Below are 27,462 nucleotides of genomic sequence, written 5' to 3' on the forward strand. Positions count from 1 at the left end.
TATTAGGTTTTAGACGTGGGGGGGGCATAAATACAATGGCCCCTGCAAAGGCTGTAAGGATGTTGTTTGCCTTCGGCTTTCGCATTAGTGCTAAAATAAGGAACAAATTGAAGTGGAGGGCAGGGGTTTACCGAGGTCTCTGTTTCATAGCCAATTTGTCATTGAAGTATTTATATTACAGCTAGAGAGAACATTTTCTCAGGCATTTGATAGCCTGGTTAATGGCGGGGGGAACCCAGGAGCTCTTCCTCTTTAGAGTCTCTGTGCTTTGCCATCAGACCTACCTGTGTATTAGAGCCACTGTGTAGCAGTGTTGAAAGACTGTCCAGGGCCATAGCTCGGTGTGCTTCCTCCTTAATGCTTATGCTCTAAAATTGCCATCCTTAAATATGGATTAGATCCTCTTGCTTTAAATGGCAGTGGTGTCGCACATTCCCCTGGTGTTCACCAAACTTGGCGATTGTTAGAGGTGTTTTCCTTCCTAGGCAGTGCTGGTGGCAAAGTCAATAGAGGCACATTGGAACAACAGCAGCAAGAAAAATATCCCTGACTGCTGCGGTATCTTTGATTTAGTTTAGCTGGTGCTTGGCTGCCCTGTCTAGAGCAAATAAACCTGCTTCGTCCATCAAATCCAGCCTCTAGGTTTTCAACCGTCGGTATTGACCATTTGCTCCAAAAAGAGGCGTGCTCTTACATTCAGCATATGTCAAGGACTGCGGGAGGGACTGATGGGCGGTTGACAAGGAAGAAGGTCAGTATAAACAAGGTAAGCAGCCTCGAAGTGTAAGTTGGGTCACCTGGATTTACGTTTCCCAAGGTCTTCTGCGAAAACACAAATGTTACTACTTGATGTAAAGGGCAAGTTCCTAGCGCTTCCGGGGATGTTGGAAATCTGAGGCTACAGGTTTTTTCATGACTTCGCTGTATCTGCTGCCTCAGAAGCAGATGTTTTGTGGGGCGGGACCTCACCTGAAAGTTTGCAGCAAGTGACACAGCATGAGAAGTTGTGTGAAACTTAATTTCCTCTTAAGGTAGGCAGGGCTGGAACATCTGACAGTCCCAGGTTTAGGTACAAAGACTTTCTTTGGGTACGGGCACTTGGCCATTACACCTGCCTTTTAAAGAGGATGTAGTCAATAGGATCATGGTTCCCGGCATTACGCTGCCCTGGAGCAAAACTACCTTCTTGGTGAAGCTGTTGTTACTGCTCTGCTTTCCTCCCCCTGCTCTTCCCTGGTTAGCTGAGGCTGTGCTGGAGGTGAAGTGTGAGAGAGCGAGTGTGTGTGTTCGCACCAGGGACTAGAGGCGCCTCTGCTATTCAGAATCGGTAAATGAGTTAACAGGAAGATGAATGACAAGATGACAAAGATTGGAAATAAAAAATTATTTGGGGTAATAAAAACAAAGCTGATTGCAAGGAGTTACACCGATACCACTGTGACCAGCTGGACAATAAAATAGCATCTGAAATTCTGTGCATAAGGGAAAAACAACACTGGTACCTACGTAATCGTAGGCCCCAAACTAGTTAGTGCTCTTCGGGTGAGAGGGCTTGGGGTCACTGGAGAGTTGTATGAAAGCAGCAAAGGGCACAGAACAGTTGAAAACAGGAGACCTTCCACAGCATCCTGTGACAGAATGATATTCATCGCAACCGTAGTGTTACGTACTTCCTTTTTGTGCCTTTTTTTTTTTTTGAGGACACTCAGAAGGTCCATAAAGAGGGAGATAGTGTGGAATTGGGATTATGATAATCTAAAATTGTTCCTTTGGCTTTCATGGCCAGCCAGGAGAGGATATGCTTTCTGCTGGATATGCAACTCCTGCACAGTTGAAAAGCTTGGGAAATAAAAAATCTCAAGACTGAATTCACCAACAGCTGTATCATTTTATTTAGCATTACTCTTTGTGAATAATGAGCTAACGGAAGGCTGGTTTCCTAATCTGATGTCCCTCTTTAAATCCTTTTTCCTGCAACATTATTAAACAATCTTTGTGGGTCCTACTCTACCCTTCTTCAGTATCTCCTGTTCCTTCTTTTAAAAAAAAAGGTACTAAAGGTCTTGCAAAAGAACTTGGTGTTTATTATACTAAATGAAGTTATGCATAATATTGTAATAAACAAAATATTCCTAAAATGTTATAGAGCATCAGTGGCAGAAAAAACATTTCAGATTAAGTGTGCCTTTTAGAAGTTTCTTACAGAAGATAAAGGAAGATGATATGGTTTTTTTAATGTTCAGATCAATACGTGCATTTCAAATTATGCATTTTCTGTATTCAAAAAATCCACAATGATCAAGTACAATGAGCCCATTTGCAGAGTAAAACAATGAGTCCATTTAAAGAGTAAACAAACCAATGCTATTTATTTGCCCAATTTTTATTCTCTTATCAATCATAATTTAAATTCCACAATGCTTTTCAATTAATTGAGCACAGGTCCCAAACAGCGCAGTTGGTTGGCAGTTAGCATGCCTTTTTCCGTAAGCTCCAAAGTAACAGCAGTGACAAATGACGCTCGCTGAGCAGCAGAGACAGATAGTGTATTTCTAGAACAATTACTCAAAAGTATACAGAATTTTTAGTTGGAAAAATGCATAATGCTGACAATGTCTTAATTAAGAGATTTTAAATGCCTTTGGAGGAAAGATCTCATGAATTTAGGTAGTGTTCAAAGAGCAAAACAAAAATTATGTAAACTTAGCATAGACTTGAAATGTAACTTTGTGTTACACAATCCTTCCCAACGGCAGTTAAAATTATGCTGAAAGAAGCATTAGTAATGCTGACAATGCTGTGCGGTACGTCTCTGGTTATTAAGCATATTTGTTACATGAAGACTTAACCTTGGAAAACTAGTGAGGATTTCCCTTCTTCAGGGAAATAAATGTGTATGGAGTTAAAAAAAAAGTTTAATGAACTGATAAATCAAAATCAAACACTAAGTATCAACTTTTATACTAAATGAAAATCATATATTAAATATAAAGCAAGTATAAATGTGTAAGAAAAACAGGAAACAAACACTATTGCATATTTATAAAAAAAAGTATCAGAAGCCATACTGTTTGTCTTGCAAGAAATTATATTTAGAAGGCTAAAATCATTTATATATATATATATCTCAAATCTATGCATATAACAAGAGATAGGAACAGTATATAAATATGGTATCTTTAAATATTTACATGTCTATGGAAACTAGTCAAAGTGGTGCTATAAGAGGGAAATGTCTGTTATAAAAGTGAGATTACAAATTTTGCATAATCCATCTGCATTACACTATTAGTTTTAAACTTGCATCTTCCATAAACTAATTCTTAAGGTTATCGTTGCATAGAATTACTTGAAAAATATTACCTAATTCTGCATTCCACCTCACGGTAAAAACTATCAGGATAATGATATAAAAATAACAACTCGGAGAACAGTAGCCAGCTGTGCTGCCCTTCAAAGTTTAGTCTCTGACTTCTTGCTTTTAGGAACAAGAAAGACATTGCCGTCTCTAGTTTGCTGCAGTGAATATTCACTAGGAGAGTAAGACTTTCCATCTTCATCACGTAGCATGCTGAAGACCTCAAGGTACAAGGTGGTTAGTTGCTTTTTCATTTGACGAAGGCTTTTGTCATGCTCTCCTTTTTCCTTAAGCAATTTCTCTCTCTCATCTTTTAGGTTACTCAAGTCTTGCTCCAGTTCCACTATATTTTCCAGTTTTCTCTTACGGCAATTTTGAGCAGCCACTTTGTTCTTGCCTCTCCTGCGTATATCTCGAATAAGCGCAAGCTGGGCTTCATTGAACTGCTCCTTAGACATCATTTCATTGAAGTCATCAACGGGGAGATTGATGATTTTTTCAACAGGAAAAGGGATCTGCAGAGCTTTTGCTCTTTGCTCATCTCTTGTGAGATGAGCTTCAAGATGGCCTGAAGGTTTATCTTTTGTGAACGGAGCTTTGGGGTGGCCTGGGCCGGCAGGGGGTTCTTTCTTTGGTGTGTTTGTACACTGCAAACTAGGTGTTTGAGTGCTTGGCCCCACGGAAGAAAACACTTGATCCTGGAACTGCAAAGAGTACACGCTAGCATTGCTCTGCGGCACACTTCCAGGAGCACTATCCACGTCTTCCATTTCAGAATCGCTACAACCAAAAGTCTTATCTCCATAGGCAGATGATTCAACAGAGTGTTCGGGCGATGCTACGCTAGAACTTGCATTCAATGAAATACCCGAGTCGGAATCATTACATTCCGGTACGGTTCCTGAGTGGTTGCCATTAAAAGCTTTACACAGTGAGAAATCAGAAAGATCAATAGGTTCACTTAGAATTTCCGTGAGTGATTGACTGATAGCATTTGTCGTTGCTGTGTCACCGTTCGCCTTTGTATCAATAAAGGTGGTGTAGAAATCCTCACAGAAATCGGAGTTTGAAGGGGACGTGTCATTTAAAGAGTTCACACTCAGCTGGCTGGTGTCTTCTGCTGGCAAAATGCTGGAAAAGGGGCCCTCAATACTATCCAGGAAGTCTGGACTGCAGTTAACATCTTTTCTCATGACGGGTAATGAGCTGTAGTAATTATAGCTGTTGTGCATCTCTGTTGGCTTGGTGTCGGGGCTTGTGATTGTGCTTACCTCAGCCAGGTTATCATTTTCAATGTTAAGACACTACATGGGAAATGCAAGAGAGAAGTTGAGCAACACGTCTCAATTGAGAAAACCTTCTATAACGCACTAACATTTAATATTTTAGCAATCAACATGCACATAAAATGGGTATTACCACAGTGCTGTAACCTAGACGACTACAACACACTTTTACTATGGAGAGGCAATCTAGGAAGAAGACTAGACACCTAAGCAAGAGTATGAAGCAACTTGTTCTGGACAAAGCTATTTAGATTAAGAGAGCAGAGCCTCTCAAACTCATGGCACGATGCTGAAGAGACCCTTTCCAGTGCTCTATGGAAGCCACTCGGAGCCCTCCTCTTCTGGCAAATTGCTAGTGGGGACCCTGGAGCTGCCAGGTCTGAACTTCTCACAAGCACCACTGCTAGGAAAGGCATGAGTACAGTGAATGTAAAATTACTGAATGAGACTTAATGAGCATTACTAGCAAACAATTACTTAGCACTCTTAATTTCCTGTTAGGCGATAGATTTTTCCTCAAAAAACAAGATTCTTTTAGAATTTACTGGGTGACGCAGCTGTTCAGTGCAGAGAAATGTAATTCTCGGTGAAGTAGAAAGAGTACTACCACAACGCCTTGCGAACATTAACTCACCCCACACACTTTTAGTTAAGCTAACATCAGCGTGAGCGTCGACGACTATTACACTGATGGGCTTTCATTGGCTACAAGACCAACGTTCTTTCCAACGGGGTGGCAGTTTCTTAACTGAAGCTGAAATAAGTGTGCCTGCTGTCCCCAAAGAATTAGGCAATTACCAAAATGATTCTGTTTCTCTTAAGAAGGGACCACACACTGATTATTTAACCAGAGATCGTTCAAGGCTTAAGCTAAGGTTTTAAATGCGAAGGCTCTTTTTTTTCTCTTCTTCAAACATAATTCATAAAAGGTGATGCCCTCAATTTAATTATCTCACTTCTTTCAGAAGATTATTCAATTACTATTCAGAATTACTGCAACAGATAATTTTGGTTTGGTTTCTTAATGTATTTCAGCACCACTGCTGCCTCTTCACAGACAATTGCTCTTGTTTCTTATGTGGGGCTTTTAAGCCTAGCACAGCAGTAAAGATTAGGAAACTAGGAAAATTTTGAAAAATATAAAAAGACAAAGGGAAAAAAAGTAGAGTGGCAGGAAAAAAGCAGTTCCTGGAAACTTTTTTTTTTTTTTCAAATATGATCTGGATTTACAGGCATTACACTGAGCATTCACCTCTTCTGTTAACAGCATAAAGTACAGCAGCATCACGCTGAAGCATGATGACATTCTATAGTAACTTATTTGAAAATAAGTTTATTCAATTTTATAGCCAAGTCTAAGGAAAATATAAATAGAAACATAAGGATAGGAGAAAAAAGTCCCTAGATGTCCTCTGTAATGCACAATTTAGAAATACAGCAAAGTGATTTTTTTTGTTCCTTTGAAATATTCTATTCATGTACGTTACATAATTAGTTCTTACTGAACATATATAAAGAGTAGTTATATAACTATACCTGACTCTTCTATGTATCTAAATATATGTTCTATTACCATCTTTACAAAACCTTTTCCTTAGATAAAAGTTGAATGCAAAAGTAACCATAAATGATTCACACAATCAGACACTGAAAAAAAAACCATTTACAATAATGCAATAATGCTTGTGGAAACAATTCCTGTTGTAGATCCATAATTCAGAAGTGTCCACTTTTTAAGCAGCTGAAATTTCAATCATGATCATGCTGTAACCAGTTGCGTACAGAGGCAAACAATGATTTGCTAAACATGAGGAAGTTCTGACTGGGAAGATAGACTGTGCTTTATTAAGGCCTTCTGATAAACAACTAGTTTCCTTCCTCCTACATGTTTTTCAAGATACTATTTTTAAAAAATTAAAGCTTATATTGAGTTATAGACATCCTACAGGTATAGAATCCAACACGATAGTCATAATCATCATCTGTTAAGATGCTATTGTACTGCATTCTCCAAAATACCATTCTCTTCCAAAATATCATGCTATTTTTTCAGGTGCCTATCACACTAAACCCTTACCTGTAACTCTGGAAGGGACAGTAATTCTTCCCAGACTTGCTCTATGTTCTGCATATTCTCCGCATCAGTAAGTGGAACTAGAACAGGTGACTCAGGTGGCTGAGTTTGATCACAGGAAATGAAGACTGGGTTGCTATCAATCTGAGCAGGAACCAGCGACTGAAATGCAGCTGAAGAAGCCTGGAGTGTTTAAAAAAAAAAAAATTAAAAAACCCAAACAAGACAACAATAACCACATTAAAAAAAAAAAAAACACTCAAAAAACCAACTTTGAATTTTCCAAAACAAAAATCTGGGTTTTGGTGTTCTACCACTTCTGCAGAACAAACAGACAGGTATTTCTTAACAAAGGCAATTTTTGTAAACTATAGGATAATATAAAAATATTGCCATGAAAGGTGTTTTCGTATTAAGGAAAGAAATAGGGAGGAAAAAAAAAAATCTAGAAACTGGCTGGCAAGGCCTTATCCTTACACATCAAACAGTCTGTATCAACACATGGAAATAAAGCAACTCAAATGCACTAACTCCAGAGAGCTGCACGAAGCCGTCTGTAACAAACAGACCAAGTCCACCACCGTTATTTGCAGTAACGACAATGGCTGCCATCAGCTGGCGTTACGCACCGAATCCTGGCTGCAGGATTCAGTAAGCAGAAGGAACACAAGAGTACCACTCCACCTCTCCGGGCACAGCCCTAGTTCAAGCCTACTACACTGCTTTATTCCAGCTGGAGTCAGCTAGAGGACAAAACTCAAATCATATCACAAATTAATATTACGCTGCAGACAAATCTTAGTAAGAGAAGACATGAGACTGATCCCCTAGAAGACCACTTGTGAAAGCGCTGCGTTGAGCCTTTTTACCTCATTGTCGTCTATAAATGGGAATGCTTCTGCCAAGAGCTGCATGCAGTCATCAAAGGACAAGGCCTCTGCTTCTGGTTTTGAAGTCTGTGCGGTCTAAATAGGAAAGTTATGAAAAAAAATGTTGCTGCGTCTTTGAATAACTGAAGAATCTTCCATTACAGCAACGAATGCAAATTAATTTTAGGTAACCACTAACATTATGTCTTCCTGTGAATGGAAAAAGGTTTAAACACACTCACAAACTCGGATTAGAGTTTACCTGTGAAAAACCAATTGGTGGCTCAGTATTTTCTGACTGAATGCGCTGAGCTGGCTGAACAGGAACAAATTCACCCGTCTCTTCGTCTAACTCCAGCTGAGCCAGCAAGGCTTTCTCCTGCTCTTTCTGGAGCTGCTCTTGTCTTTCCTTTTCAAGTTTCTTCTGTTTCTCGAGTTCATACTCCTTCTGTCGTTGACTAAAATCAAAAACTTCACGCCTTGCCCCAAGGTCTATATCTTGCCTCCAAAGGATGTCAATCAAGTTCATGTCCTGTAATAGAAATGCCTTTTTTAAGCAAGCGTCCTCCCCAGCAGTTTAGAACAATGGCAAAGCTTTTAATTTCTGTATTAAACAGGTAGACTCATGTAACTGAGGCTTATTCTCTTAATCCTACAAAATTATCTAAATAAAATATGGCTCTGTGTGACCTTTCTGAAGTGTGTGAACTGATGGTTTGGTTGCTGTGGCCTGCACACAGGCTCATAGAAATGAAGCAATTTTTACAATTGGTAAGGTAATACATGAACTAGCCAGAGGATAAATATATTCTTCTTTCCTAAGTTAGCTCATAGAAAATGTAAAGCTATAGAACGAATTATGTCACATTAAGAAAGTAATTTTTAGGAGAAAAGATCAGAAATTGAAAAGTTTGCCCATGTGAATTTTTTTCAGATGATCTATAAAACTGTAAAAGCTGACTAAAAACATGACGGCGACTGTCTGAAGTAACTATAATAGCCATACTGCAAAATGTATTTTAAAATATTTCTGTTCCATCCTGGTATTAAGTATTAATCTTAAAGATCAGCAGAACAGGGCTTCAGAGTCGGAGGACAACCTGGTTTCATAGTCACCAAGTGACACAACATCACTGTAGCACTAAACACAATTAAGACTATTCCTAAAAAAATTGTAATTTAAAACTTAGTCTAAGTTATGTTCTAAGTGCAGTTGCTTCAGAGCAGCTGAGTATAAACTAGAGATCAATAGGTCTCAAATTTTGTTAGTTAGTTGGCCTCTGGCTCAACACAAAGTCAATCATTATCAGACAGCTAACAATGACCTAAATTTCTTGGAAATCATCTACCCCTTGTGCCTGTAGTGTTTCAGAAGACAAGTTAAACTCTGCTATTTAGGGAAATCCAACTGGTTAATATTATTGGATTCGGCTACAATTTCTTTTAATTTATTGCATAAAGGGTTTTTTGGGGGGGGAAGGGATTAATGGATTGTTTTGGTTTGGTTTTTTTACTGTTCAAATATTCAGTATTTTTCAGGGCTGAAGTTTGGACTATTTTCTGCTGTGAAGAATACCTAACACTCAAAAATCATCAATTTGGATGTCAGCTGATACAGAATTTTAATACTTGGTAGCCACATTTGTCAGATGGGTAAATGGCAACAATTTCTAGCTGGTGCCTGGGAGCTTTGATTTTATGGCATGTTTCATTATTCTTAAAATTACCCTTTAGCAGCAGCACACAAAAATAATGTTCATTCAATAGGCATTCTCATCAGACTAGCACACTACAAATAATATACCGAACACTACGTTTCATTTAAACAGAACTTTACTGATTTAGTTAGCAGTTCTACACCCAAGATACATTTATTTTGCTATCATATCAAATGAAAACATTCTCTTATCTCTAAAGACTATTTTCAAATAGAGAAGCAAAGTAACCTGAACGCTAAGTCATGTTGCCATTCAAAACGATCACTTCTGTACAACAGTTACTGCAAAAAGCTTTAAGGCAAGTCCACATTTGAACAAACCAATTCAGTATTCTCATTTCTTCATTAAAAATGCTATACCATTAACACCCATATTTATACATTGCATGAACTACTTCTACCACTTACTAAAAAAATTACTTTTCTCTAAAATCAGGCAGTTACATAAAACATGTGTGTAACACAACGCAGGCATTCCCAAATCTAAGACATATTTAATACACCTTGCTGGGAGAGACCAAACTCAGCTTTAATGTCCAGCAATGAAGAAGCTGAAATAATTACAGTGGCTGCCCAAGACAATGTTTCGTCTCTCCAGATTGGCAGGGTAAAACGAACTAATTAAGTTCTGCAGTAATTGGAGATATTGCAATATGGTATAGCTTCATTAAGGGCCAGTAGTTTACCAGCTGCTCACTGTCTCCTTCTGCAGCAGATTTGAAACCGTTTCCTAGTCTCAGAGCATTTGCAATATGTTCTGGATAAAACTGCAGGATCTGGATTTTAGGGCTCACTTCTGAATTAATCATTTACAAGGCACCATTAAAAATGTGACTCAAAAGACTTTTTTTGGGTGTATAATGCACGAGGCTGTGAATTAACAGAGCTGTTTTCCTCCCCGAGTTGCAACAGACTACAGCACAAAAATAGCAGAACTGGTGCTCAGTTTCAGTTTAAATCACGAAAAACAAAAGTGATCAAAAAAAAAGAGGTACAGAAGGCATAACATGTTTTCCTTAAGAAGAAAAACCACGTAGCCTTAGTGCAAAAATGTAAGGCACAGCTATTAAATCTTTCAGCCATACGACTAGCTATATTTGTTACCAGAATAAGTAGCTTTGGGTGCTGCCTCATTTGTGGGATGAGAGATCTCCAAAGATGCCAGCTGGCCAAAAAAAAAAGCTGTGGCTGTACACCACCTCTGTGTGCGTGCAGCAATCAATTCAGCAAGCAGGATTATTTTTTTAATGGATATGCTTGCATGGTTTTCAGGATTTTCATGATCTTGGGCTGCTGTTTGAGAAATATGACAGCACTGATTGGCTCCTGTCACCATTTTTCAAGGGACCATATTTAGCCCGGTCTCTTATCTCTGGCAAAGGGCTGAGCTTTGCTAAACAGTGTTGTGCTTTACCCTGGAGAGAGATGCTTGTCAGGAGCACCTTTTTAAATTTTATTTAGCTGTTGTGTTTGTGGCACTTAAAACCAAGAGGGTGGGTTTTTTTTTTAATTATCACCATATAATTGGAAAAGATACCTCCAATTTTCAATTTGAAAAGTTCTATACAAATAGAATAGCAATAATAGCCTTAACTTCGAATAACAATTCAAGTAATTACTCTTCACATGAATGGGCTGCATGGAGGAAGTGTTCTTCTGTTCAATATGCTAATATGTAATATCATCAAAGAGCACACTGATTTAAATATTAACCTGCCATTTAACACTTATCTATAATTTCAGCCAATGCTTTTAGAAATACTGCCCTTTTCAAGAAAAAAAAAAACCCAAACATTCTGGGCATTAGTCCAAAGCCCCAGGTCAAAGTTAGTGGAGTCAACATTGACCAGTGATTCACTAAGGAGTAAATTACAACCCCCAGCATGAGGGGATGGCAGAGAACTTAAAAAAAGCTGTCTAAAGCAAGTATTTTGCAATTTTGTTCCTTCAGCCTCCCTCTCTAAATTATTTCTCTGCCTTGTTGAACACTAGCGTACACATACATAGAGATATCCACAGACACAGGCAAGCACTCGATTTTAGGTTTATCACTGAAGCATTTTTCCCCTTCCACTGTGAAAGCATCAAAAAATAACTGTGTATTTGATGCCTGGAGTGTTTGACTAAAGCTATTAAAAGGTATTTTACTTCTTGCCTGTGCAACAGCTACCCTCTAATTTTCAGATCCCTCAACATGATGTGCTGGCCTCAGAAGATTCATTTGGAGGGACAAGCGAGCACATTCGCATCCAAACTGGAGCACATGCAGCGAGAGTCCTGTGAAAGATTCATCTGACCCAGGGCTGGCTGCTGCCCTCGGAGCCACGCTAACCACTTCCCGTGACGTCAGACGTATTTACTGTAAAGGTGCCAGCAGTCCCTCATGTGACGGAGTCCACAAGTGCCCGTTTGTTCTTTCCCCCGTTGTGCAATTTTCTGAATTGCATCAGAGGAAACGATGGTTTTGGCAGAGCCAAGAGGCGGCGCAGGAAGAGCCAGGCCTCCCTGCAGGAGGAAGGACCTGCGCCCGGGAGGGATGGCAGCCGCGATGCTTCCCCCCAGGCTAGAGCTCAGCTCTTCCCACTGAACACCAACGCCTATTTTGAGGGGAAATGCATTACGGTATTTAATGAGTGTATTACCATTGCCCAACATTTCTAACTTCTGGAAAAGTAATGTGTTTTTAATATTTCTCCCAAGCAGACAAACAGTGATTTGATTTTATTTATATTTTCCTCACAGTTTTGTAGACGGAGAAAGAACTTCTCTCAGAGAAGAAGATGCTTTGCTTTCCCATGATCCATGTAAGCAGGAGATGCCTTGTACTCATGGTTTGAGTTTTTTTGTTCATTTACTGATATGCTCTTCCAACTACATTGATAGCTTAGTTTGGACATATAAAAGCACTTTTAATAAGATAAACATAAATGTTAAACAATTCACATTAAGCCACCATCTGGCCCCCCAATGGAAATTTTCATGTTTTAGATTTACATATCAGCATTTGCCATCTGGGCAGAGTCTGTTATACATTTTATGAGAAAATCTCTGACTACATTGTAAAGTTTGAAATTAACTCTTATTGCTCCTAAGCAAACATGTTTGCAATAGGGTAAACAAAAGCAAGAAACCCTACTTTCATGTTATTTTCATAGACTGACTTTTGTGCTTTAAACAAATTGCTAATCTTTTGTTTCACCCTGTTTGGTTTATCTAACTGGTTTTGGTTTTGTTTGGAATACAAACCATTTACAGGTAGCATTGGTAAAGTGGAAACATCCAGTGGCCCAAGCGCCAGCAGAGAAACAATCTCAGAAAGCACTCTCAGACAGTGCTTTCAACCCATTATTAGCTATATTCCCTTAATACAGAGCACATCTGTGGGTTTTGCACATTTACTTCTTAAAGTCATGCCTTTTGCAACATAAATTGGAATAGCATGAGCAGTACCTCTCACCACACAAGGATTTGTTTTTCTTTCCCATGATCCATTAGCACCTAACTCCAAGAAGAGAGAAGGTTTCACATGCCAGCATGATAAATGAAAAAGCAACAGAATCAATAGATATTGCATCCAGCTAGGGAGCTCTGACAGGAACCCTACAAGCAGCAGGAAAACACTCCTATAGCTTATTCACAGAAAGAGAACTCGCAAAGTATCCCCCAATTCCTATTTGCTTTCCAGAAAGTGAAGGCTGTATTCAAAAAAACATGCGGGAAGTGAGGATCAAGGACTTGAGATACTCTAAGGCAAGAATGAAAGGGAGGGGATCACATAGTAAAGCAAGTGCAAGAGAAGGAGTTGGAAGCATCTGACCACTTCAGAAAAGCACAAGCTGTGGAAGCAACAGCTGAATGTCTTCCCCTCATCATCCTCAGGAGGAACTGATTTTGTTCAAGCAGGTTTTAAGAATGATTTATAAATGATTCAGTGTTTTCAGATTATTTACAAAAATCACCAAAACTAGTGGCTTGTTTTCTAAATCTTTTTCAAGGTAAATTACAACTCATAATTACAGAAAAAAATCCTGGACACATAAGCCTTATGCTTCAGAGAAAGCACAGAAGCAGATAAAGTTAGTCCAACACCATAACTTTTTAAAAACAATTGAGTTTTGAAAGCTGATCCATAATTTCCAATCCCTTACAAACTGGAAAGTGAAGAACAAAAGTTAATTCAAGAATTTGGAAGGGACAGTGAGGACACAAAAAATTTGAACGAGCAAGGGCCCTTATGAGAAGAAAGGGGAAAAGGGAATGGCAGAAGCTATTTACGCTGGAGGGCAGAGGGGTACAATAGCAATTTTAGATGTCTGGATTTAGGATTTGGAAACGTGACAGAACAGACAGCTGTCAAACAAAGTCACATGACAGCAACCTGTGATTTGTGAATGCACAAGGTCAAATCCCTGACTGCCCTGTGGAGCTGCCTGCTGTCCCACATTCTTCACCAAGACCTTCCAGGCAATCTAGGAGGAAACAGGGTGCTTGGGTGGGTGGGACCGGGTGTCTTTTTTTCTATCTTTCATACCTGTGCCACTTACTACTGGTGTGACTGGACTTACCCTAAACTAGTATGTCTTGACACTAAACCATTTGCTCTTCCTGGCCCACAAGAGTCTTCGGATGACCAGTATCTTGGTCTGCAAACTCTTTTTAAGCCCTGGAAGGCTAACTTACCTGAAAGGACTCTAAAAGGGTTGGAAAGCCATAGCTTTAAAGAACTGATGTTATAAGATAATTTCCACTCCATGTCTACATAAATAAGCCTGTTGAAAAATGCTGACCGTGTGTCTTGGGACATTCTTCTGCCCCAACAGAGACATATGAAATAAGCTCAGTCCCTGGAATCTAAGTGTTTGTAGACAAATTTCATTGTCTTACTGAAGAAAGAAACCTCTAGAATATTTTGCCAGGCCAGGAACAGAAGACGTCTTGATATTTCATTAGCTAAAAGTGTTTAGCCTCTGTTTTCTCCTAACATACATCTCATCTTTCAGACTGTACCTCCCACTGCATTCCAGCAGGCTCTCCTAGTAAATGCCAAATTGTCAGGATCTACTTTTATAAATTACATTAGTTGAAAAACTCTTTGGCTGGATTGTCCAGAGTTCTTAAAGTTTCACTACAAGCCTTGTCTGGGCATTATTCGGACAAAGATAGGGAGAGGCTCTGGCTGGCTGGAAGGACAATCTTCCCCTGCAAGTGCAATTCTGGACACTACCCACCCACTCTCCCAACCCTCACTCCAGAAATAACTCCTCTGAGAGGTGAATGATTTATGTATTTCACCTGAAGCATCATCTTCCAGGAATGGTATCAACAAAGGCTACGACTAAGATCTGTACAGCTCCGAACATGATGGTTTTCCCATATGATGCATCCTATGGCAAGCAAGCTTTCCAAACTGCCAGGGAAAACATATACCTCATTCTCCAGTAATAGTGAAAAGACAGGTTTCTTTAAGCCTAAAGAATGTAAAATGAGCAAGAATGTAACTGCAATGAAGAATAGCTGTTGTAGGCTGTTTATGGTCATTAATGTACTAACTTCATTCCAATTCCCAAAGCTGCAAAATCCTGATACTAACAGTAGAGCAAGACCACAGCAGGTAAAGAAAAACACCCCCCATCAGAAAGACAGCAAAGAGAAGGAAAAGGAGGGACATAAACAGCAGTTTACTTTTTCACTTTGACAATAGTTTTCTCTTTTTCTGCAAAATCAATCAATTCTCGCCTCCATGCCACTCCTAAAAATACTGAACATGCGCGAGAGCCTCACAGCACTCCCTTCTAGCCTGGGGCACAGCAGCAGGAGCGACATTCTCATCTCTGGCTCATTAATCTCTGCAGTCAGGAATACATACATATATCCTTTTCCCAGCACATTCGGTCTGCCTTGAGGTGACCATTTCTGGTACAACAGATCAGGGGATTCTTGCTCAGTGCTGCAGATCTTTTTGCAGAAGATTGTTTGGTGCTCTATTTCAGACACTCCAGAAGTAGCTGTGTTTTTCTAAATTGTTTAATCAATACATATTTTAGAACATAGCTTTAAAATAGTAGAGTTTAATATAGAGTATATGGTTTCCAGGGGCTGAATGGTCCCAAGACTGATCCTGCCTCAACATCTTTAAAAAAAAAAAAGTCAGAGGAGAAAAAAAAAGCTGAAACCCACTGTCTGTTTGCATGGCTTACAGAAAGCAAAGTTTTAAATCTGACATTGGTACTTACTTTCTTTGTACAATACCCCATTTTTCAAAAGTCACTCTCTAGTATTCATGGCCAAATATGTCATGCACTGTATCTCCTCCAAATTCCCCTATTTCTGCCTTAGCCTAAAGGAAAAGACGAGTGAGGTCTAATGTTGTAAGCTGATGACAATGAACGTTTCTTAAATAAGTTTATCTATGCCCATATTTACAAGTGCTACTTCTGGCTGCAAAGTAAAAGCCAAAAATGGTCATGGGTGTCATCCAGCTTCTTCAGATTTAGTCCTAAATCTCTTGACATCCCAGAGTGCTTTCTGGAACATCAGTATCTAAAGCGATGAATCTTACATGTTTTCAGAGCTTTGCTGTTTCGGTTAGATGGGTTCCATTCTTCCCTTTTAGGTCTTAATTACATTGTGTTAATCTAAATTTCACTTTTCCACAGCATATTTGGCTGGTATAAAACTGTTGTGGTCCCTTCTACTCAAATTCTGAATCCCTCTCTCCACTTAACAGAGCCATTTACTTGCTACTTTTTTACTCTATCTTGCATCAGCAGCATTACAAAATGATTAAGTCAATAAGCACAGAAAGTTAATATGTATTCAAGTTACAATCTATTACACAAGTTGCATAATGAAATTGGGAGGCTGGCAAAAATATGGGATTGTTTTATAAAAGAGTGGGTTAGTCTGTCTATTTGTTTTCACATGCTTCATACATCAATAAAACTCGGCTGTGTTGCCCCAGCAAGTAAACTCAGTGATTCTGTTGTGGCTGACTTTCTAGCTGTTGTCTAATCACCATGTACTGCATCTCTTAACTCCATTTTGAAAGGTATTCAAATAGCAGCCATCTCAGACAGAAGGCTACTTCATTTCAGGAAAAGCTGGTCTTAATGGCTTTTTTTGTGTTTGTTTTTTTTTTTTCCTCCCAAGTTAAAACTGTGTCATAAGAAAACTGGCATTTATTGAATTTTGTCACTTATACAACAAAAAAATCCTTACCCTACATGTAAACAAATATAAAAAATATACAGCATCTGAAAATACTGCTGATCTTTTAACCATAGGAACACAAAAGCCTTTGTGTCCCAATTCATTTTATATATTGAAACTACAGTACTTGAAAAACAATTACCTGTTAAATGATTATCTTCAAGCTATCCTGCTGTACCCAGCCACGCATGTACTGTGTGTGGACACTGCCACAGGCTACTCATTAGTTTATCTACAAGAGGATTTTTTTATAATAACGGCTCAGTCATCTGGGAAACACAATCCAGACAAATTATAGCATGCTCTTATGTCCAATGAAAGAAATCAGGAAGCAAGAAAAGATGAACATAGGAACAGAGACAGGAACCTAACAAAACTGCAAATAACGTATTTATTAGGTTGTATTAACTTTGGGTTATAACCTATTAGCCACTATTTTGATTTGATCAGGATTACACGCTTTTTGAAAAAGCGTGTTTCAAACCAAACATGAAAACATTGTGTTTGTTTGTGGCTTGAAATATTCTCCACAATTATTTAAAATCTTCCTTGAACTACATGTTTTCACTGTGCTGGGATCTTACTGTAAAGTCAGTAGCTGTCATTTTGCTGATGGCTGGGTAAGTTATAGGGACAGTCACCAGATGGGTCCTTACAGCTGCACCACAGCCTGGATGTGGAAACTGTGTGCTCTAGTATTACAAGAAGCATGTCTCACCAAGTTTCACTTCACTGAGCTCACAAGCAACTTATTTTGTTGCTTGTGGGCCAAACTACAATGGCAAGCAACTGGGATATCTGTGTGGGCTAGAAAGCAATGAGGTTCACTAACTGTACTGCAAGCACACATCCATCAGCCCTCCTTCAGTAACAGACACCTACTCCTTAAGGCTGCATCGAGGAAATTCTTCCACGCTTCCAAGCTGAGCTGACAAAGAAAGGGTAAGGATGCTTTCAAACCCAGAGAACTCGCCACACAAACACCTCATCAGCCTAGAAGACAAAGACTAAAAGCTTAAGAATATGGTTACATTGCACGGCATACAGTTTGCTCCAGAGGTGGTCAGCTGTGACGTGTTCTGTATACGTCAGCCCACACCTGGCAGAATATGTAGTTGCCTACCTCCCACTGCAGTCTGTGGAGCACAGGTGTTAAATACCTTTGTGAATCAGAGTCTTGCAATTAATGTGCACTTTTCACATACATAATTTATATAGATAATGCTGGGAATTTAGTTTTGAATAAATAAGCAGGATCGATTTTTTTTTTTGAGTGTTCAAACACACTTGGAAAGGTTATTTAGTTTCTACAAAGGAAAAGAAAAAAAAATAGAAAAAAGGTCAAAAATACATTGTTATTCAACTGCTCACCGCTGGACAATACAAGGTCGTAACAGATTTGAGGAAGGGAGACCCAGTGTGGCAAATTTTTGCTGGGGTGACACTATCTTTCCAAACAAGTAATTAATGGTTAAATAGTTTGACACTGCGCACAGCCTTCCTTAGTGACATACTACAGAAAAACTTCAGTAAATAACAGTACCATTCAACTGTGCACTGGTGACCAAAAATGCTCTCCCTAAATTTACATGAAACATCATAGAAATCGTTATTTAATTTGCATGAAAGGTGTTTGTATAGCTTTTCCCCTTCCTCCAGCCACACCAAGATACATGATGAGAGTTGTTTTTCCATAGAATGAGGCCAGGATAGATTTTACTCATTTTCTTAAGCACTTGTAATTCACATATTTCTCAGCAAAAAGCAATCCTCTAAAAGTCATCAACCCCCACAAAGCTCTTCCACTTGAGGGTCCTGCAAAGTTAAACAACTCAACCAGAAAGCTCAAGAAAGCTCAAGGCGGCCAATATGTCAGGTTCCACATGCCAATTTAATTTTTGTACACAATGACAGCTTTTTCTTAAAAAAGGTAAACCCACTGAGGAACTGAACAACACTGCATACAAAAGCAAAGCTTTGTTTCTGTATGGTACAATCCAGCCCTCACTTTTTTAAAGTCCTGTGTGGTACTCAATTCATAAATTTTGAAAGCAAAAGGAGCTAGTTCATCTTCCAAGGCATGAACCAGAGTAGGTAAACACTTTTATACCTCTTACCAAATTATATAAAAGCAGTAATTCTTGATACCCTCAAAAGAACACCAAAACCCCCAAAACTCAACCATCGGTAACTGTATCCTTTCACCCAAATCAAGAGCCTCCACTGCCCACCACTGTCTTTGAGGCTTCCATGTCTGACCCTTTGGAGTACACAGGAGGCTCACCGGCTCACAGCCTGTACAGCTGGTTATCACAGGGCTCCTCTTTCAGCCTTTTGGTTAAAGGGTAGATGTACCTAAGAAATCAAGGTAGAGGCCAATCCCTCACACACTCCACCAGCACCTATGACGGCCAAAACAAGACTGTTGGCTACAAATAATAAGAATGTCAATATACCTCTTCCATCCATAAGCAGCAAACATACTCCAGGCTTGTTAAGATGGCTAACAAACATTAAATATTGGGAGGGAGGCTATCCAGTTTGCAAGTATATTACAGTACAGTATATTTAGCAGACTGTTTCTAAAATCAGCATTTACAGCTGATTTTTCTAGTAGAAGACATTACAGAAGCTTTGATTGTTTTCCAGAGGTAATTAGAATCAATTTGTTGAGCAAAAAGGGTAAGAAGATCACTTGTAAAATAAGAAAATACAGAATGCAAAGAAAATGTCAGGTTTGGATCTTAAATGGTTTTCTTCCTTTGACCAACTCACTTTACTTCCTTATGCCTCAGTAAATACTTGGAAAAAATCAGATTATAGCAAATTATCAGTACAAATTGCAAGATTCTAGAATTTCTCTATAGCATAGTTAATTCAGACAATGAGAGACAGATCTTCTTAGGGTAAATCACTACTCTCAGAGTCAGCTATGAACTGTTAATTCTGTCATTACGACTTGCATTTTATAAGACCTTGTTCACCATCTCTGCCGCATACACGCACAATTTATCAAAAACTCTCACCCCAAGCTTCATTTTGAATTTAAAATAATTCTATGGCTCTGACCTTAGTAACAGAGTTTTTCAGAATAATTTAAAGCACTCCATTAACAGTTTCATTATTTAAGTGGCTTCCATTCTTCATTTTGCCAGCAAAAAAACTTTGAGAGATGAGAGATGTCTAGAGATGTTCGCACTGGTTATCAGCTAAGGATTCCCGAGAGTGGTACGTGCAGACTAGATTCCTGAAGTGGCAGATTATAAAGATCACAAATCAAGCTGGAAAACGTTCCACAGAACTACAACATTCCACTGAGTCACAACAACTTATACTAGTTGAAAAACTGACCTGATACTGGTAAAGATAAGCATTAATGTAACAAGCTTGGGTGGAACACTCCCAGTGACTTGTCTCGGATGACCTCTGCCACTAAAGTCTCCGTGTTCTCCTTCCAGCCATGAAGCGTCTTAAAAATTGTTGCCCATCTAAGCTGAGCTGCACCAACCTTCAGAGCCGCCCACCCACCCCTGCCACCCTCTTTTGCCCATTGTTTTATTACCCAGCTGGCTGCAGAACATGTCATCTGGTCACATAACTGCACGCAATCTAACTGGAAATACCCTGGTTTAGGACAAAAATCAGGCTTCTTGCCCAACAAGCACATAACGTAAACAAACAGTTCCTGAAGACCGAAAGAAGAAATGACCGAGTGTCCAGGCCCAGGTGGCACAAGGCGCAAATGCCAGCTGCAGAGCGGACAGAAGGACTCCCATCTTACATGGGAGCAGGCAGCATTCAGAGTGGCAGACCTGCATCGACCACGTGCTGCCTGGGAATTCTGAATTAGATTCTTCCAACTGCCCAAGCAGCACAGGAATTGCTCCATTCTAATTATAGCAATAAGTAGAGAAGTACTAATTTTACCATAAGGGTTCAAACAAACAAAACCCCCCAGATCTTTCTATCACAGCTCTTTATGGCTAAACAGCCTTGATGATCTGAGCAGGAAGCAAATCAAAGTCACAGCAGCTTTTCAGATAACTCAGCTGCAGAAAAGTCACTGCTCCAACATTTAGTGGGCATTAATTTCAAACACAGCAAATCGGCACACCCTTAATCATAAAACAAACCTCTTCTTAAAGGCAGGCTATCAACCAAGCTCCTTCTGAGCCAATTTCTGAAGTATGCAAACTTTGTTTTGCAAGCAGTCTCCAGGAGTGAATTTTTTCATACTTACAAGAGACAGCATGTAAAACCAATACAGCAATAAAACTTTGAAACTGCAAGACAGAGGTGGGGGCAAGGAGGGAAAAGTTGGTATCTTTACATTTCATAGCCATACAGAAGATACTTCCTTAAAAGGTTTGAAAGAGATGGTTTCAAACTGGTCTTACATAACTTGTTGCTGCAACATCAAACTTAAAGGAACTTTCTTTTCCTTTCTCTTCTCTTTTTTAATTGCATTGCTTATAATAATACCGCAGAAGTTGGACTAAAGGTCTTAAGACTCTGCAAGACAAGTACAAGGTTGGGGGGTCTCAACTCCCTCAGTACTGCAATAGCATCAACAACAAAGACATACTTCTTGAAATGGTTTAGTTAAACTGTATAGATAGGAAACATTAATATTCATTTACAGCATCTTCAAAATAACTTTGCTAAAAATAAACACTATTTTATATTCCTTCTTCCCAGTATAAAAACTGCAGCTAATCAGGCTAAAATCAGAAATCTAAACTGACATAACGAAAACTTCAACCAGACCTGTAGTATATGAATTGCACCCACATAAGTATTATTTCTAAGCTATACCCATTCTACTAGAGCCTTGCCAATTAGTAGTTGTGCTAGGGATTACTAATATACCACAGAGCAGCGGTTATACTCTGCTGGTAAAACAATGCTAACTTAACCAAGTTATTAACACTCTCATTAACTCCTATTGGCTTTCCATCACCTCCATGCTCAACATACTAAAACACTTGAATTAATCCTTTTAAAGTGAATATTAAGTAGAAATTAAGAGCTAAGCACAAAGCCCATGTATCAACATGTAACTTTAGAAAATCAATGTAGCATTTAAAGAAAACTGAGCAAATATTTTACCAAGAATTCAAAATGGTTAAAGACAGAAAACAGAAGATGCTTCATCAGATGAAGACAAATCCTCTTCCGCAAAGCAGTCAAATAATTAAACATTTTTATCTTTACTTGATGTTGTTACAGACTGCTTGGTTATGCAAATTAATATTTAATTTAAATGTACGGCTCTGAAAGACTTTGCTTCTATTTGAAACAGGCATTGTTGAGCTATGTATGTCAAGGTAAAACTAAGCTAATATTAAAACAAGATACTCTGCTGGGGAATGTATTTTTTTATTTACTTATTTTAAAAGGTGGTAAAGAAAAATTAAGAAATACATATCTAAAAATCACTGAAAGAAATTCTGAGACAGAGCTGTCCTTGTCCTTGCTTCAGTACTGTGCTGCACAAAGTACTAACACTGTTCTTACACTTTATAAAACTTAAGCGTTATACGATCAATTAACTTCTTGCTACTGCCAATTAATATGCAACTGACACTAGCTTTGCTTTTCCTGTACAGAAAGCAGTTACCGGGTAGGAAAGATGAAAGTACACAATGCCTATCTTTACTTGAAATGTATTTGCCAGTATCTTTCAGATAAGCCTTCCATGGTTTAATGCAGTTTTATACACCACAGATAGCGTTGCTGGCTTCACTTTTGCTGGCTGGTTTAATTGTTTACCTTAATAAAACAAATACGCCATAAAAGTATTACTGTTGAGCAATCCTGAGCAGGATTTCAGTTCACTGTATATCAGTCATCTTTGACTAACATGAATTCAAAGTCATGACTTCCAACTCCTCCCACCTGACTTTTCATTGGCCTACGAAGAAACATTTGCATAGGTAGCAGATGAAATGTTTCCAAAACCAGTTAAACTAGATTATTACCGAAAAAGAACTAATCTGGCCAACGCATTGTATTCTTTTCCCTTCACCTAAAGCTGTACTCTGTGGCACAAAGTCCAACACACGATCAGAAAACCGAACAGACTTCAAACCCTTTCAAGTTCTCTAGGAATGTGCTATATTAAAATTATAGGTTACTTAGGGCTGGAATGAGATGGAGGCCAAACACTTTAACCAGGTGATTAACCTGGAGACTTTGGAGGACTTTTTGCTGGCTGCAATTCAAGCACAGCAGCAGGGGATTAATATTTAATTCATGCAGACAGGTTACTGCCTGGACTTGTACTGCACTACACTCAGCCAACACAATCATTGCAAATACATCACACTTTCACAAATTGGCCTAATTTTAGTGAATGGTTTAGTCATTTTAAAGCTTATCTTTCTAATTTCAAAGGGGAAAAAAAGAAAAGAAGCAGTGTTCTAGATACGAAAATCAAACAAATTCCTTCTTTCCAATGAAGCACACATCCAGTGTTACAGGCATGGGCACAGTTGGTGTCATTTACTGTCACCATCTGAACTTTATATATTCTCTCCTTCTCCCCTAAGCTCACCCTTTTCTGAGCCTACAATTGACACTTTTTCACTCTCCTTTAAAAGTCTAATGCATTCAAAAAAATTTCAGTGACAAATTCTGACAGCTTTTGCTGTTTTGGAGTTTGTTGGTTCTATTGAAGGGCCAAATATAACAAAATTTTACGATTACAAAGGGAAAATTATATTAAAAAAAAGTATGAATAGATTTTACTGAGAAAGTGAATGACAAATACTTCACTTAGCTCCTTCCACTTGTAGTGTTCCTCAACATCATCTCACAAAGCCCAGCATATTCCACAAAAGTACCCGCGATTTCTTTAACAAAATAAATATGTTCAATATGCTATTGCTACATTCATTTCAGTCAGGATCACAAAAGTAGCAATATCTATCAAACAGATATTTTTCTGCTTTGCAAATTTAAGATATAGAACTTGAGGAAAAGAAGCCAAAAGAAATCAAAAGGGTATTCAGGTGCAACAACACATATAATAATCTGACACATTTTTAATATCCTTGTCCTTCAGGATTATACATAACCCACTGAATTCTTATTCAGGACAAGTATTATACCATCTTTATATATTTTTTCAATTAAAAAAAAGAAGAAGAAAAAAGTAAGGGACAGAGGGCCAAAATGTATTCTTGCCCATGAACATTAGCGGGAAGCGTACACAAACCTTCCTAACCACCCACACAGTGCTATAAAAATGTCTCAAGTTCTTTAAAGCACACGAGATCATCCAGCTGCCCTCTGCTTACACTGAATGTTCTTTTTTGTTCCAGTTTGGTCTCTTTCAGATATTTCCCAACAAACTTTCAAAGCCAAACTCTTCGCTAACTTTGAGTCCTAACCACAAACTTCTTCAAATCAGATTTTCAGAAGCAATTAACTTCTTGCACTTCCATCAATTTCCAATATAATTGCAAATTCTTAGCACATTTTAAAGACAAACTACAGAACAATGTTCATGTGAGGGACACTTACTACAATAATATCTAATTAGCTGTTCTCCTGAAGGGATTGACACAGTCAGCTCCTATTAGTCTACATTCATTTCAGCTAAAATATTACATTGCATTACATCTACTGCTGGCTTAACTGAAAGATATTCTTTTTTGAGTTTTGAAGGAAAGCAAGCTCTACCAGTGCAGCTTTATATCAAGGTGAGCACAGAAGAACTGAAAGAGTCAGAATAAATGCATTTTTACTTAAGACAGAGCTTGTGATACTCTCTCATCTACTTCCTCCAAACTTGTCCATCATTTTAGAAGACAACATCATATTCAGAAACATGGATGTTTTCTTATCTTGAAATTTATCTACATACATAGATAGATAAACAGGTATTTCTACAGATAGCTTGATCCGATATTCCTATTCAACAGGGTTATTAAACCTCATTATCAAGAAACAAAACAAACAACAAAAAAAAAACAAACCCCAAAACCCAAAGACTTGTTGCCAGGCCTGAGCAGTGCACTTGTTTGTCTTTGCCTGCAGAATCCACCTCATGTGGAAATGATAGGCCATTAGGGAATAAAAAATAAACCCATTCACTTGACAATTTAATGCAGCATGTAATAAAAAAAAGTATGTGTAATTCCTCGTTAAAGCCCTTTATACTGAAAAGATCACACTAATCGAGCTGGAGACTTTTCAGGGCAGTTCTCTAGGTAGAAAAACTCTAACAGATACACTTATATAGACACTCAGTTATTTGCTTACTTCGTTTTGCCAGTTGTCACAGTTGGTCTTGCTTCAACTCTAAGTGAAACCCACAGCTTCATTCTTTGTGTTGGAAAGTGAATTCTTTTTGCTCTCTTGTCATGAGGCTCCAAATTTAATAATGATGAGTTTGTTGAGCTGTTTTACAAGGTTATAAGCCCCCATTTCAATAACTTCAAACTTACTGAAGAGGAGAGCAGCTACTAAGACAATACCATGCTTTCGCATGTGATTTGAAACATCTTGACACTTGTTCCATTGCATTCTTTTTTCTTAGATGTTTTGACGACTGTGTTGCTCGTGTGTAATAGGCAACATCCCATTTCACCTCTGCATGCAGAGGTGCACCCTATTCCCAGGCAGAGAGGTACAACAAAGGAATACTTTTTTCAAGAATATTGCAGGCAACAGCACTGCTAACTCCCACAGAAGTATGTAGCAGAAAGTGGCGATTTTACATGCTGGTTAAGGAGCTAGATCAATCCCAGCCCTTCACATTCACCTTTACTGCTATGACAATTGCTACTAGGCACATAAAAGAGTAAGAGCTTGTACTGTATTTGCACAAGTGCACACCCTTCCCATCCGCTGGCTTGCAAAATCTGAGGGGCTAAATGAAGACCGTGTTCCCCGTCTCTCATTTTGAGTGAACATTTTATGAGAAAGGGTACTTGAATTTTCCATTTAATAAATACCTTTAAAACTGTATGTCAAAGATGGTAATCATTTACTATCTAAAAAATGCAGTGCCTTTTCAGGCGAGGTCTGCAAGAGAAGAAACCAGCAGCTGTTGAGCTCAGATAGGAAAATTGCAACAGGTGGCTTGGTAGAAAGGCTTTGACAACACAGGCAAACAAGTAACAAAAGCTAGGTTTGTTGGCAGAGAAGTCATGGTGGATTGGGCAAGAAGGTACAAAAGCAGGTATACAGGGATCAGTCTGTCAAGATTCTCTCAGAAATGAGAACAAAAATGCCATAGCTGGATACTATAGGCAAAAAGAAATTCACAGGGTGTTTACGTAGCACAGGCCAAGAGCCTGATTTTTGTTGCAGTACTTTCCAAGAAACCGAGGAGGCAAGGTGGAGATCGCGGCCAGGCAGAGATATGAGTGGACTAAGACAGAAAAGCAACAGCATTCAATGAACAGAAAAAGGTATATCCAACACTGCTAAAGTGATGTTACCTGTAGGAAGCACCCACTTTCTAAAGGATGGACGGACAATATTAAAAGAAACTCTATTGCGTAGCATATATTGTACCGACATACACTGAAAGAGCCTCAAAACTCTCGAGTCCTAAATTTGTAGTATTAAAAGAATTAAAACAGCTCCAGATTAAGTTTCAAGTATTACTTCTTTAAACCTAATACTTAGTTGATAACGGTATGTTTCCATTTAAAAGCCCAAGAAATGCACGTAAGGATTATATAAATTTAAAATGGAGTTCGATTATGTGTTCAGTTATTTGCCCCGCTCTTGTGCGACTAGTTTGCAATACAAAAGTACTGAACTTCCCCAGGCTTTTAGAGAAGAGGTTTCATAGCACAAGAGCACACAACACAAATACATCCAAATACCGCTAAGCCTCCAAGAGATTGCCTCGGAGGAGACCACCGAGACTTAATCTCCTCCTGTGCCAAAACCCCAGGGAAGCGCTCCGGCTCAAAACCCCCGAGAGGCGTTTCCAGCAGGTGGAGGTGCGAGGGCAGCACCCCAGCCACAGCCCCTCTCCCGCGGCCCAGGCCGAGGCCAGGGTCACCCCGCTCCAGGCTCCTCAGGCTGCCTGTGAGAGGCTGACCCGAACCCAAAGCCGCCCCAGGGAAGTGCATGATTGTGCAACAGCTCCCGCCGGCCCGCCTCGGGCCGCACGCCGGCGGGGACAGGGCCCCGGCGGGGCAACCGCGACGGGCAGCCGCGCTGCGACGGAAGGAAACCTGCGGTAACTCACCCGAGAAAGGAGCGAGAGGCGCACGGACACGCCGGGGGCAGCGACACGAGGCTGCGCCTGGCGCGGGCAGCCCCTCCTGCGGCGGGCGCCTCCCCAGCCGCTCCCTCAGGAGCCAGCTCCGGCCCTCTCGCTCTCGCCCTCCCCGGCTCCTCCGAGCTCCTGCTCCTGCCCCCGCCCGAGGCTGCCCGCAGCGGGCAGCTGCCTCAGAGGCGGCTCCTGGGGGCCCTGACTGACCTTCCGCGACCGGCGCGGGCGGGAAGAGGCGGTAAGAGACGAGACCCGACCCGACCCGGCCCGGCCCGGCCCCCCCGGCCCGGCCCGGCCCCCCCCGGCGGCGCGGGGAGGGGCGGGGCGGGGCGGTGCTGCAGGGGCCTCCGCGGCCCCGCCCCGCCCCCACCGTGACTCAGCGCGTTCGCAGGGGCGGGGCGGCGCCACGTGCTTCGCCGGCCTCGTGACCGCCCGCCCCGCCCCTCGCCCGGACACCCGACCGGGCCGGGCCGGGCCGCGCCCCGCGGGGGGCGGCAGGGGGTGCCGGCGCCCCCGCCCGTGCCCGCCGGTCGCGCTCTCACCTGGGCGGCGGGGGGCAGCTCGATCTCCATCGCGCGGGGCCGGGGGGCGCGGGGAGGCCGGTACGGCGCGGTGACGGCTGGCCCGGCACCGCCTGCCCGCTCGCTTCGGCGCTGTTTGGGGACGGAGGCGGCCCGGGCCGGGCCGGGCCAGCGGCCGCCCCCGC

At 40.2% G+C, this 27,462-nt stretch overlaps 2 protein-coding genes across 11 annotated transcripts in view; one reads left to right on the forward strand and one right to left on the reverse strand.

Moving 5' to 3' along the window:
- The window catches only part of HNRNPA3 (heterogeneous nuclear ribonucleoprotein A3), a 35,929-nt gene extending 19,656 nt beyond the window's left edge, over positions 1 to 16,273 (forward strand). For 8 of the 9 annotated variants that reach the window (XR_012674119.1, XR_012674118.1, XR_012674113.1 and 5 more), the window contains one exon: positions 486 to 2,913. The gene's annotated coding sequence lies outside the window, so the exon portion shown is untranslated. Of the gene's footprint in view, positions 1 to 485; positions 2,914 to 9,126 lie in introns of those variants that run through there. The other variant, XR_012674117.1, reaches the window with a different exon arrangement.
- Positions 2,342 to 27,462, reverse strand: NFE2L2 (NFE2 like bZIP transcription factor 2). Of its 2 annotated transcripts, none has more exons than XM_075153313.1 (5): positions 27,299 to 27,462; positions 7,850 to 8,119; positions 7,588 to 7,683; positions 6,722 to 6,901; positions 2,342 to 4,662 (listed from the first exon to the last, which is right to left on the reverse strand). In XM_075153313.1, the coding sequence occupies exons 1-5, from the start codon at positions 27,326 to 27,328 to the stop codon at positions 3,454 to 3,456; spliced, it is 1,785 nt and encodes a 594-aa protein (XP_075009414.1). In that variant the 5' UTR covers positions 27,329 to 27,462; the 3' UTR covers positions 2,342 to 3,453. The 2 variants fall into 2 exon arrangements, with proteins under 2 accessions (XP_075009414.1, XP_075009415.1); XM_075153314.1 differs by lacking the exon at positions 27,299 to 27,462 and adding an exon at positions 26,730 to 26,957.

Source organism: Calonectris borealis, chromosome 6 (assembly GCF_964195595.1).
Source record: "Calonectris borealis chromosome 6, bCalBor7.hap1.2, whole genome shotgun sequence".
NCBI classification, from domain to species: domain Eukaryota; kingdom Metazoa; phylum Chordata; class Aves; order Procellariiformes; family Procellariidae; genus Calonectris; species Calonectris borealis.

What these genes read in the sequence shown, in the direction of transcription:
- NFE2L2 (XM_075153313.1), bottom strand. Translation starts at nt 27,328, where the DNA reads ATGGAGATCGAGCTGCCCCCCGCCGCCCAG. An exon ending in CACCAATTGGTTTTTCACAG is followed by an intron (nt 7,684 to 7,849) that starts GTAAACTCTAAT and finishes TTTCCTATTTAG; the next exon opens with ACCGCACAGACTTCAAAACC. An exon ending in CATTTATAGACGACAATGAG is followed by an intron (nt 6,902 to 7,587) that starts GTAAAAAGGCTC and finishes TAAACACTCCAG; the next exon opens with GCTTCTTCAGCTGCATTTCA.